At 32.8% G+C, this 13,662-nt stretch overlaps 1 protein-coding gene across 1 annotated transcript; it reads right to left on the reverse strand.

The window, feature by feature from the left end:
* Positions 1 to 2,513: 2,513 nt before the first annotated feature.
* LOC133185409 (soma ferritin-like) lies at positions 2,514 to 4,271 on the reverse strand. Its single transcript, XM_061320592.1, has 4 exons — positions 4,053 to 4,271; positions 3,501 to 3,647; positions 3,141 to 3,266; positions 2,514 to 2,845 (listed from the first exon to the last, which is right to left on the reverse strand). The coding sequence occupies exons 1-4, from the start codon at positions 4,251 to 4,253 to the stop codon at positions 2,708 to 2,710; spliced, it is 612 nt and encodes a 203-aa protein (XP_061176576.1). The 5' UTR covers positions 4,254 to 4,271; the 3' UTR covers positions 2,514 to 2,707.
* Positions 4,272 to 13,662: the final 9,391 nt, after the last annotated feature.

Below are 13,662 nucleotides of genomic sequence, written 5' to 3' on the forward strand. Positions count from 1 at the left end.
TTTGCAAAATTATGATCTTTATGGACGAAATATTTTTACTTCTCCTAAATTCTCCTAATTGTAATTGTGGTCAGTATGAGGATGTTTATCATTTTTCCTTTGTTTATAAGAGATATATAAAAACAGGAAAAAATCTTTTTGACAAACCTTTTAGACTGAAAGAAACAATCCTATCAGACACACATCTGTTGCTATGGGGTAGTGACAGTTTGTCTTATGATATGAACTGCTTTATTTTTTCATCAGTTCACAAATTCATTAATGAATCTGGAAGATTTGATTAACATTTCAATTTATTTATGCCATTTGCCAATATTATTTACTATATGTTATTATTATGACAATTGTACTAACTGTATTTACTTTACGAACACCTGGAGAAGAACTTGTTTCCGATCCATAAAATATGTTCAAATCAAATCATAAACATTAGGGATGGGTATCGGCAAAAATTTCGTATCGTGATATATCACGAATTTTTTCCCAAAAATATCACGATAAATCGTGATATTTTTACACATAATTTTTACTACAATTTCAAATGAATTTCCATAATATTTCTTAAAAATATGCTTTAAAGACATATATTTACTTTTTAAATTTTGATTTATTTAATATAAAGCATTTTTAGATGCCGTTGTTTAACTGCTTTCAACATTTTTTACACTTCCTGTTATTGTCATTCAATAGTTTTAACAAATAAATGAATAATTTCCGGAATTTATAGTTATGTACCAAATACCGGTATTTTAGTCTCCGTATCACGATACGTATCACGCAATAAAAAATCGCGATATACCGGTATACCGATAAAATCGCGCATCCTTAATAAACATAAACAAAAAAGATGACATGGTTTGCTTAACTATAGTTTGTATCATTTATTCAACATTGAATCATTGTTTTGTTTTTTGTTTTTTTTTTTAATGGCCGCCTTCGAGGTACAATATTCACCTCGCCCTTCGAGCTCGGTGAATTTTGTACTCCTATAAGGTGACTAAATCATGGCATCGACCTCAAAAACAACAATAATTGTATAATGTTGCATGCTGACATATTTATTTTGTGTGTCAACATAATCTGTAGAAAAAATATCGTACATATGAAGCGGGCAGAAATATGCAATCATATTAGATAAATAGAGGGATATGATGATTTATTTACTAGTATATAATGTACTCGTATTTGCCGGTACTGGTTTATATGAATAGCGGTCCTAGGAACATGCTTGCCCTGTCTAAGTACTTCATCCATATGTGCTGAAATGTATTTAAATGGATTTTTGAAAAAAAGTTTTATTATACTTACCCTAGTGTCTTTAAATTAATTCAATTGAGAAATACTAACAATGTTAAAGATCTTTTTAATTTGGGCAATTTTTTTTAATACTGCCACACTGTCAGGAAAAACAATATTGATGTATAACACAGTTTTTATGCATGTATTTTAAGTTCACTCTCTCTGTATGTACTTATTACTATGATGAGCTAGTTGGCTTAAGGAAGGAAACTTGAAACTTGGATGTAGAGTCATGAAAAACATATGATAAATGTCAAGTAAATTCCTTAAGGTCATGAATCGGCTATCTCATAATTTCCGGTTTGACCGGTTCATGTCAAATAATGAAAAAAAAAAGATTGTATCAACGACATAATTTATATTTTCATTGTACGCGACTAACGAAATCCAATTATGTTTTAGGTGAAGTTCAGGGTGTCATGAATTTCACAGTTTTGTTTAAGGGCTTACTGTTTTAAATAATAAAATAAGATTGTGCGATCCATTTATCCTATTTCCATGTAAATAATTAAATGCATTTCAATACTTTAAAGTTATGAAGCTTATTGTTCAAACCTAGGACAAAAACAATGGACGCCGGGACATTGGTGGTTATTGTCCCTTGTAATGAAGCCTCTTAGTGCCAAGGAACGAAGAGTGAAGAAAATGCTTGAAATTCGCATCCATTTTTTACGATTTTTCGCACCATCCCTAGTCCGCCGGGTCAGAGGAATGGTTACGCTAAATTATACATGTACCAGTTGGAAATTGTTTTCAAGTCATATACGTCAAATGTATCTTTTAAATTGCTCGATTTTAAGCATGCCACATACAAGCCAGTAATAATACCCATTTTATCAACTTTGTTGACAGAGGATAGCTTCCTCTTCTAAGCAGATATTATTTGACTTAACCAACTCAGTTCCTTTCACCTTGTGGACTACCAATAGGGAATACTACCTTTCACAACATGCTTAAAAATTTTTACTTCCTGTAGTATAGAATGTGCAAGTCATTATACAACGTTCCTCATTTCCAACACCCGTTGCTCAATTTTAGAAATACTTCCGTATGGTTTTCAAATAGGCCTTCTGGATAATTTTCTGGGTCAATAAAGAGATTGACTCCCAATTCAACACTAGCTAACATAAAATATATCTGACAGGTCAATTTTTTTTGTTGGTTTCATTAAATGTAACCAATTCTTTATAAGTGAAAACAAAGAAAACTTAAAATAAGAATTTTGCTTTTTTTAATGAATTTTTTTTTTCAAAGTATGAGCCAGTCAAATATCAAAAACTCCTAATAAAATTTAAATAATACAAAGAAAAATATTCAAATTTCCATATTAAAAAAATCATGTTAGTCCAGAAGAAAAAAATCATAAAATAACACATCTGTTTGTAGAGACTGGCTTTGTGTGGAGATTTTAGCTCTGGAGTTGTTTGTCATACATGTACTCTCCCAGACCAGCACCGACACGCTTCAGTTGAGTAATGTGATCCGAGATTTCCTTGATGGCATTGACTTGCTCCTCAAGATAATTCGACTCAATGAAATCAGTCATCTGGATAAATACAAAACAAATGCTTTAAGAAAATTAATATCATGACTATTCCTTTCTTTTCTTTTCTTTTAATTTCAAAATTTTTTAGTTTAATTGAACAGTTTGTTACTTTCAATGCAACAATTCAAAATTGCGAGACAGCTCTAATCCTAACTTGTATTAACAACCTTGAGAAAGTGATAATCATCATTTGTATTAACATCTTTCTCCATGGTAATTATTCAAACGCATGCCATATAGTTATTCCTTAAGACATTTTTATAAGAGGATTAAAGCAACTAAAAATCAATGATACCTGCGCATCTGAGTGACTGTCTGCAACTTTGTGAAGGTCAAGCAGGGATTGGTTAACACTCTTCTCCAACTGAAGTGCTACCTGCATGGCATCAAGACCTGTTCCCCACTCATCTCGGTCAGGTTTCTATACAATTCAAAACTTCATTTTAATGCTAAATGAAATTCCATAACAAACTTATTAATGCCTCATTTAGAACAACTAAGGTTAGCTATTTCTTATCTATTTATTTCAACAAGTCAACTTGTTGACTTTATATTCTGCTGTTAAATTTGAAACAATCAGACGAGATCCAAGCTATTCATGCAGCAATGAGTGGCACTGACCCCCAAATAAAAGTTTATACAAATATTGACAAACCTTGATGTCTTGCAGCACAATACGCCCTCCTCTTTTGTTCTGATATTTCATTAGCTTCTCAGCATGCTCGCGCTCTTCACTGGACGAATCACTAAAGAACTTGGAGAAACCTGGCAAGGCTACATCATCCCGATCAAAGTACATTGCCTACAGATAATAGAAAGTCACATTTAAATTATAAACTTGTGGACTTTGAATTCATTAATTCTAATAAATTCCCATTATCTCGAGAGCAAGCAGGTATTTTCCAAAGACAAAACCTATCATTTATTTTTATTATATATTTCAAATTCATAGATTCCATTCGTAAGTAAGACAATCTATAGCTGTGTTACGACTTTGTACAAACACGTGATATTCTGAAGTCACGTGTACAAACATGAACTACAATTAGCAAAGTTACACAACTATTCAAAACAACTGATTCGTTGAAACATATGAAAAGGGGATTTAACACGAAACTTGTTACATTCCATGGCATAACATTTCCAAAATAAAACAAATAGACCTATTGCGTGTTAAAATTATTATCAACATCCGGGCATTACTCACCATAGACTGGTAAGTGTACGAGGCGTAGAGTTCCATGTTTATCTGGCGGTTAATCCCTGCTTCACTTTCCTCATGAAAGTTTTGACGAGGCTGACTTTGAGACATTGTTCTAGCTGTGTAAAATTTGAGGAAAAAAGACCTAGAAAGACTTGGCTGACAAACCCGTCCGTACGTACACTGACGCAGCAACACAGGAATCATCAATAATGGCCGGTATTTCCGGCCGAGGTGTTTATATATTCAATGGTGACGTCATAATGACCCTGTTCCACATGACTTATTCGTCCATGTGAAATCGTTACTAGTAAACATTTTCTCCGGACTTTTTAAACCAGTTTCTCTAAACAGGTTACCACCGAACCCAAAACACACAGGCCTGTAGCAACGGTTTCAAAATTGAAAGGGGGGGGGGGGTCGACCTCCCAAAAAATCCGACAAGCAAAAAAAAAAAAAAACAAAACAAAACAAAACCAAAAAAAAAAAAAAACTACCCAAAAATAGGGAAGAGAGGGAAATTGATATTACAAGAAAAACAAAACAAAACAAAAGAAAAACAAAAACAAAAACAAAACAAAACAAAACAAAAACAAAATAAAACAAAACACCTAAACTGTCAAAATACTCTTTTTAAATTTTTATTTTTTATTCAATTTTTTAAAATTTATTTTTCAACATTTTTTACAATCATTGAATAGGCAAAGGTATAGCAGGTTCAAATATTTATTTGTAACAATTAATACTTTTACTAATCGTGCAATGGTCGACTACAAAGAAAGATGGAATTGCACATAAATAAAATAATCACATTAATCTACCCTTACATAATGCTTTACAATTAATTATACGGTCTCTCAATAATAATACAATCTGATCCCCTAAATATTTTTATGTTCAAGCTCAATAAGTGGTAAATGAAATGATTTTTTCTCTGCACACAAATTACTGGTAGCGAATTCACTTTAAACCGAACAGTGTGACGTATGTTCTAAATTATGACCCTGGCATGGTGATTCGAGGATTAAAATGTCATTCTCTCACGCGATATTTTGAAATAAAAAATATTTATATATGGCATACAAATAACAAGAATTCTATGAAAAGGTGTATCCAGACTAAAATCTCTAGGGCCATGCAGTTAAAGAATCCCACAGTATCAAAACATATAGATTCAGGGTTCCATCATGCAGTTGTAAATACTATTGGGAGAGATGATCAATAACATGTATTTATACAAGTATTTACGTACATGTATTGTATGATTATACAGGAAGTTCGATGTATATTTAGATATACAGGCACTGGTGAAGCATGGTCGTTGAATTATTTTATATATAGTTTCTGTTTCATATTTGGTGTATATATATCTATGTATATGTATAATATATATCTGACACAGAAACCGTGAATTGAACGGAATTAACCCAGAGATAAAGCTGATTTATGTAAATTTTATACATGTACATTAATATTTCCTTGAGAAGTATATGTAATGCATATTGCCTACTGATTTCAACATTCCAGATTTCATTTTTTCTTTTTATTTTAAATTCTTCCTCACAATTAATTATATATATATAATTTATAGAAGAAGCAAAACTGTTCGCTCTTTGTGGCCCCACCCGAGACCAAGGGACCATGATTTCTACATTATCTGAAGTGTTCTTAGGATGATTTTTAATGACATATATTCCCATGTCAATACCCCCGTACCCCCTGTCTACCTATTCTAATGCCAAAGGCCATGATTTTTACAAACCTATTCAATTTCACACTATACGAAAAATAAAACTTATACAATCAATCAATCAATCAATCTATATATATACCGGGGGTATATATATATATATATATATATATATATATATATATATATATATATATATATATATATATATATATATATATATATATATATAGACGAATTCTCACTAAGTCCTCTTTAAAGAAACGACAGAATTTCATGTGACCAAATGCCAGGATCCGCGTTGTGAGTCACATTTATTTCTTTGTTATTGTATTATTTTGCCAAAAGTACGGGAAAAATATGCATTCTTTGTGCCGCAGGCCTATTTTCAAAAACTACGTTAAGTGCTAAGGGCCTTTTTTGCGCCTACTGCTAACTCATTAAGATCTTAAGTTTCTATTACTATATATATAGAAATAGATTAAATGTGGTTCCATGCACTTTAGCCCCAGAGGTACGCCATATAATTTGAACAAACTTGAATGTACACTATATACGGAAACATTTCAGATAAATTTTGTCTTTTCTGGCCCAGCGGTTCTTGAAACTGTTTTCAAATGATGCCACCTATTATTACTTATTAGGTCGCATGATTGTCTCAAGTGACCCATTGCTATCTGTTTTCATCGGTTACAGTGTATCGTGTGTCGTGCGTTAACATTTGGACATTTTCAGTTTCTTCTCTGGAACCGCTGAAAGTAAAACAAAATTTTTGAATTTCATGGTTCCCGTTCCGCTGAGGCCTGAAGGGTGGGACTAAAACCATAAATAATAATGCAATCTTTAAAGATCTTCTTTACTCCTGGAAATCAAGCACTCAAACTGTTTGTATAATTGTAAAAAGCATTGATCCCTCAACCAAAGGACATGGAATGGTTACAACCGAATTTGTCTCCTTATTTGATATAAAAATCAAAACACAATTGAAATTAAAATTGTGATAGTTTTCAGTTAAAAACTTTAAATAGTGCTTGTAAAATCAGCACAAAATTTGATTCAAAGCATACATGTACACAGGGCCACTTGAGGGTGCCAACGTAAGACATTTTACCGATCGAATCTCCTCATTTCTGGTGGAATTTAATTCGTCACATTCCAGATACTTTTCACTTCGGGAAACAGAAAGCACAAGCTTGCCTATCTGAGATTTCTAAATCGTTCAAACGATTTTCTAAATCGTACAAAAGAATTTCTGAATCTTACAAAACGATTTATTAAATCGTCAAACGATTTATTAAATCGTTCAAAAGATTTATTAAATCGTTCAAACGAATTAAAAAATCGTTCAACGAATTAAAAAAAATTCACACGGTTTTTATTTTATATTATTTTTTTCTGCAAAATTGATATGGCACTTTATATACGCCATTGTACGTATATACATGCAAAAAAAACCTTCCACAACATGTTTTGGTTATCAGGATTATCTTTCTTTACATCGCTTGTGTTTTATGCATGCTTTACAACATGTATCTTGGATATTGTATCTATGTAATCAGCAGTTTTATGCCCCCGTAATCGAAAATTTGGGGCATATATAAATAGTTTTTGCTCAATCCAACCGCCTGTCTGTCAGTCAGTCTGTCTGTCCGCAAAAACTTTAAACTTGCCCAACACTTTAAATCGGTTGAAGCTAGGGCTTTTCATATACTTTACAGTTAGAGTTTAGAGTTTCACCTACATTTGAACAACTTTAAAGGACTTATCGCATGTTTCTAAATTATTTGAAACTAAAATTTTTAAATGGTTGATGCAAGGTCTCTCATATTTCAGAGATGTATTCCTTGTGACAAGATCTTTCTTTGGGTCCCAACAAGTTCGACCTTTTGACCTTGGCCTTGGAATTTGACTTGCATTCAAGAAACTTTAAACTTTCCCCTGGACTGCCATACGGGGGCATCAATTTTTCACAAACACATCTTGTTTTTTTTTTTTTTTACTTTGTTATGTAGTAAGGACATGCATAATTATAGTGTGGATATATTATATTATATGTCTGAGTGAGACAGCCTGATGTTAAAATGGTTATAATTATATATTCACTCCTTCTACCTTGTAATGAGTCAACCGCTAAAGAAAGAAAAAAATAATATCTTGACATTATTCGTGGAGATTTTACAGAGAAGCTGAAGGATTTTATAAAGCTGCAATTCAGTACTTGTATCCATTTACTGTAAGTGTTTAATGATCGATATTTAAATAATGTATATTGTTGTGCTTCATGTAAATTATTATCTGCACCATAAGAATTGTTTACAGAGGTAGATCGTAGATCTAGATGGTCGGATATGGCCAGTTTGCCGCATATAAGATATTCATTAATTCGGACCATTTCAGTAAACAATTCTGTTGCATTTTCGGTACTTACTTAGTATATATTATAGTTTTCAGTTCCTGAGTTCATCAGAATTCATTGTAAATGTGTCTTCATAACTGATCGGCAAACAGGAGTAAATAACTCAAGATGGGAAGGGGAAAATCTCCCAAATTTTTAGAGTTGTTCCTCTTTGACCAGTGAACTTTTGGAAACGGGTCGTAAAACTTTTTTTTTCTTAAAAGGAGAACAAAAGAGTATTTATATGGCTAATTCTTAATTTTAAGATAGGCCCGTGATCTGGTAATGCGAATGTTACATAGCCAACTGTAACAAAAGAAAGCAATTTATCATAAAAAAATAAAGAATATTGTTCTGCTAATATTGATCACGGATACGAGTTTCTTATAAAATTAAAGAAATTTCTTTTCTTCCCTTTTTATGGAAGGAGGGGTGGGTTTTACATCAAAAGCGCAAACAATCAAAGATGCGATTTGGTATTTCTAAAGAAACCACATCAAGTCCCTAATCCCATTTTCTTTTAATTACGTCGGGATCAATTCGGTCGTCATTTTGACGCTTTATAATAAACGTCAAATTTGACGTCAAGTTAAACGTTTAATTGAAATTGCAAGAGTTATCTCCCCCAGTGTGTTGTACGTCTTTAAGTACTGAAATTGAATCCAATATCATTTGTGCATTAAAACACAGCAAGATAATTATGATCAACCCATTCTTGTAATTTCTTAATGCGGTCATTTTTCAGCCGGGCCAATGCAGTGCTCGTAGAGCAATAGTCGGCTTTTTTCATTTTTAAAGATTTCCCCTTTGGTCGCTTAATTTTTTTTTTATTATTCGCAATTGTCTGTAAACTTCTAATGCGAAAATCTCTGTATACAAATGATTTATGATCTAAGATTGGCAATAAAATCATTATCGACACTTGCCTAAAAACCTCCAGATAATTTTTATTTTTAAGTGCGCTTGCAGTGATATTATGTTTCGGAAACTGAACAGATCAGCTAACCCTAGGTAACTGGCACACGTGTTTGTGTTCACGACTTGTGCAGATATAATATACTCCTAAAACTATTTCTGCTCAGTTATCATTGCCTGATTGGAGGAAAACTCGGAGAAACACCATCGCTTTTATCTCAAGGACATTTATAATTCTTGATTAACTTCACTAATTACCAAAACCGCGTTAAAGTCTCGCGGCATTAATGTTTTTGTGTAAAAGAAAAATCCTTAGGAATACATAGGTGTGAATGCATCCTCTGGCGATACGTAACATGCAATCATTGGATGTCATGCAGTTCACTTAAGAAAATTTTGATTTACATGTATGACCAGGATTCCTAATTTATTATTAGCCGCCCCCCCCCCCCTCCCCAGACCAGTATCAGACCGATTAAAGAAATTAAATCTTAGTGGCATAATAAGTATAGAAGCAGCCATGCTCACTTTTTTATACATGCTACAAGATGTACCTCTGCAATGTCAGTTAGAATATGTAAATAATTATACACACATATTAGTCGGCAGAAGTGCATTAATAATATTGTAAAAACTGCAAAACAAACTGAACTCTTTTTCCTTAGTAGTATCATGTAAATTTTCTACAACATGTAGGCCTACAGACCTTTTTAATGGTTGTTTCTACAATGCGTTGATTGCCAAAATAGATGCCCTTGGTATTAAATTCGGGAAAAAAACGAACAGGGTTGGGTTTTTGCAGCCAAATTAAAGTACTATAGATTTTAAAGATTCTTGCATATTCAGAAATGGAGTAGGGGACCCCTTACAAGCAGAGGACAGGGTATTGTTAGCTTAAGAATTAAGCATGCAGTATTTGAAATTGTAGATAAACATTTTACACTATTTAAAAGATATTTTAGTGTGACAACGTGGTATAGGTACTTCTTTGTGACTTTTCTAGTTACTTGTAGACTTTTGACAACATTGCAATTCCTTGTTTCTTCATCGTCAATGATGGTTTTATACCATATGTTTGACAATTTTGTTTAATAAGATCAAAGGGTCTAGAAAGTTTAGCAAGAAATTATTTTAATCCTTATCAAGTTATGTTCATTTGTATGAATTATTTGAATTATCTTTGAACAAATATAGAAACAGAGAATAAATTATTATCGTTTATATTGAAATCACACGATAATTAATTGTTGAATACTTTGTTCTTTCATTTCAAGCATGAAATAGTTATGAGGTCAATAATTGAGATTTATTGCTTGTAAAGGAAGGAAGTAAAAAAAAAAACGAACATCGACTGGCATAATATATGTAATTCATTCACATATATGAAGGAACATTTTGGTACCAAAAGTGTATGTAAATGCAGCAATCGGTATCGTTAGAAACATCTGTTGACAATAATGTATTTGATTATTCATAAAATTCCGTGGTCTGTATAATTACCATTGATTTTAGAATAAAGAATGTCTCTGAGAGCCAATTATACGACGATCACCAGCCATTCAATTAAATGAAAAAAAAAAAAAATCCTCGTGAGGTATGACAGGGATGCCATGTATAAGCCATAAAAACATATTGATACATACCCACGCCTCTCGCTGTAAGTTGTTACTAATTTTAATATTGCACAAAACAACAACTCGCTAGTCTCGATTTTTAGCGGAACTGACCAATTTCAGTGCATTAAAATAATTATATTATACATAATTGTGCCCCCCCCCCCGTATATTTAACCCTTTCTATGTCTTTTAATAAAATTTGTTGTACATTGACCATTTCAAATTGCGCCATTCAAAAAAAATGATATTCCTTAATCAGAGTGAAAACCTAAATTTTGAAATATATTGTCACGTGTTAAGTACCGCCTCATTGAAATGTCCCAAGAGAGATCGCCTGATACAGTTTTGACTGAACAAGGTTTATCTTTGTGACAAGCTCTTTGCCTCGTTTTTCTTTATTCTGTTGCTAGGTGGATACTTACATGTATGTTTTCCCCCTCTACCTCTCAAGAGTTACAACATTTATAGACACCGTCTTGAGGCACACCCCATTTTTCTATGAACATAAAATTGTGTGATATGCATATTGGCTCATCTGTGAAAACTCTGAAGCTTTGATTATATCATTCAAAGTGTAGTGAACAAAAATAGGATATACGAAAAACTTAGTAAATCAAATGAAAAGATCATGTATGAGGGGTTGTTAAACATCATGACATATCTGTCATTACTTGATATAACTCTCTTGGGGGTAGCATTAATTCGCGAAATCCAATGCTTCAACATGCAGGCTTATTGTCATATTTGCTGGTGGTTCATATCGCATTCTAAACCGCGGAAGATTCGACTGACAGCGATAGGAAGCAGAACGCTAAGATAATCGCCAGAATACACCGGAAGGACACCCTTTATATATACACGCATGGATTTCGTGTCAGTCAATTCTTAGTGGCTATGAATATTTGGATTGATTCTTGGAATAGATAATTATGTGTTTTGATGTCAATCGACGGTAGATTACGGTAGATTAGGTAAAACCTTTGGTATTGTGGTAACGAATCACGTGATGAAAAATCGCTCGATCAGCAAATGGTAGTAATGCACGAACTGCAATTGTCTTGGAGATGTATATATTCTTCTGTTCGTGGATTCCACGACACAGAATGTGTTATATGTTTTTTGTTTGTTTGTTTGTTTGTTTTTTTTTTTTTGGGGGGGGGGGGTTAGATTATAGATTTACGTTAATCAGATAAAGAGAAATTTTGTGGTAAGTATATAGTGCACAGGAAGTTATTTTGGATGATAAGGCATCATTTTAACTAACATATAACTAAGATCTTTACAGCTCTTTTCACATTCGTATTTACCTCATAAATATAAATCTCTAGTATCTGAATTGGGGTGTAATGTCTTTCCATTGCTGTCCAAATTATGATTAGTGAACATATTCTTTTATGCTGCCTATAAATAATTTTGAACATTGCACTAAAGCAATCCTGTTCTTAATTGAATTAAATATACAAAACAAATTAAATACATGTATACAAAAACGTCGCCCGCGTTGCGCAGTGGTTAGAGCGTTCGCTCTAGAACAGTCGCGGAGTACGTAAGGATCCTTAGTAAAGGCGCGGGTTCGAATCCTACTGTGGGACGCGGAGACCGATGAAACCGAGGTCCCGTGTCGCAAAAGGTGATGGCACGAAAAAGATCCCTCACTGCTCAATGGCCTGAGTGCCGATTATAGGTCAAAATTTGCAGCTTCCCACCGGCAAGTGGTGGCGTCTCCATATGAGTGAAAAATTCTCGAGAGAGACGTTAAACAATTCAATTCAATTCGTTTATTGACCAATTAAGGGCCCTCATGGGGCAAAATGAAAGTACATTGTTAAAATGTATATAATGATTATGATCATACACACGAAATACAATATACATATACATAAGAGGGAAAGAATTGCTTGATTGATAGAAAAGACACACAAGTAGGGGAATACCCAAAATATTTTATATGAACATAAGACTTGTTTTATAGGTATATGTACAGTACATCATATATATATATATATATATATATATATATATATATATATATATATATATATATATATATATATATATATATATATATATATATATGCATACATTACTATAAACAAACAGACAAAAAAATAAACAAAACTTTCAGATTAGCATTGGTTATATCTTTTTTTAATTCGTGACACATGGCACAAACACTTTCACGTTACTGTTAATTTTCAATGAAGCCTTCCTGTCAGTTCTTGCAACAATTTTGTGTACACAAAAAAAAAACAACGTAGTATTTCATTAATTCTTACTAGTAAACAACAGTGCTGTGGCTTATGAAGCTTGAAAAAAGGGTTTAAACTACAAATCAACCAATGACATGATTCCACAAAAATTGCTTCCTTTTCAATCTACTAGTCTCCTAAGGGGAAAAATCGCTCATATTTGCAAAAAACGCAGGCTTCGATAAAACCTAACCGTGTATCATAAATACTTGGAGATAACAGATATGATAGATACCGAAGCCTATATTACCCTTGGCACACGCGCTTGTTGTTTCCCATGAAAACAAGCAATGTCTATCGGTATTGCATTCTTATAGCGAGTGGTTGTATGTTGCGGAACACGTGAGTAGCTTTTCGCTGTTAGTTTCAATCAGAGTGTTGTCATTTGGAAAGTCAACAATCGCTTTGTTAAAACGCTGGCCATCTGTTAAAGGTAAATATGTGTTGTTTGTTTATTCCACTATCATAAAAAGCAGATAATTAATTTACTAGATAGATGTCTTTTCACTGGAAAAGCAATTGTATTTTATTTTCTTCAAACAAACGTGACTACGCATTTGTCATTATTCTCTGTGTTTACAAAACAGCGATATTGCAGATTTTTTATTTCGCAGAGTATTGCGGATTTATATTTGGCAAAACAAAATGTCTATCAGAAACGACACTGCATACGCACACAATCTCTGAACAACAAATGTTTATATTTTGCAAAAAAACCCAGAAACATGATACTTCGTAACAATAAAGCGGT

The sequence above is a fragment of the Saccostrea echinata genome, unplaced genomic scaffold (genome assembly GCF_033153115.1).
Source record: "Saccostrea echinata isolate AGI-Se365-2 ecotype Australia unplaced genomic scaffold, CSIRO_AGI_Sech_v1 ptg000012l, whole genome shotgun sequence".
NCBI lineage: Eukaryota > Metazoa > Mollusca > Bivalvia > Ostreida > Ostreidae > Saccostrea > Saccostrea echinata.

Bases quoted from the DNA above. Each gene is read 5' to 3' on its own strand.
- LOC133185409 (XM_061320592.1), bottom strand. From the start codon at position 4,253: ATGATTCCTGTGTTGCTGCGTCAGTGTACGTACGGACGGGTTTGTCAG. The intron at 3,267-3,500 runs GTTTGTCAATAT...TGAATTGTATAG, and splicing joins TTGTGCTGCAAGACATCAAG to AAACCTGACCGAGATGAGTG. The intron at 2,846-3,140 runs GTATCATTGATT...GTATTTATCCAG, and splicing joins ACAGTCACTCAGATGCGCAG to ATGACTGATTTCATTGAGTC.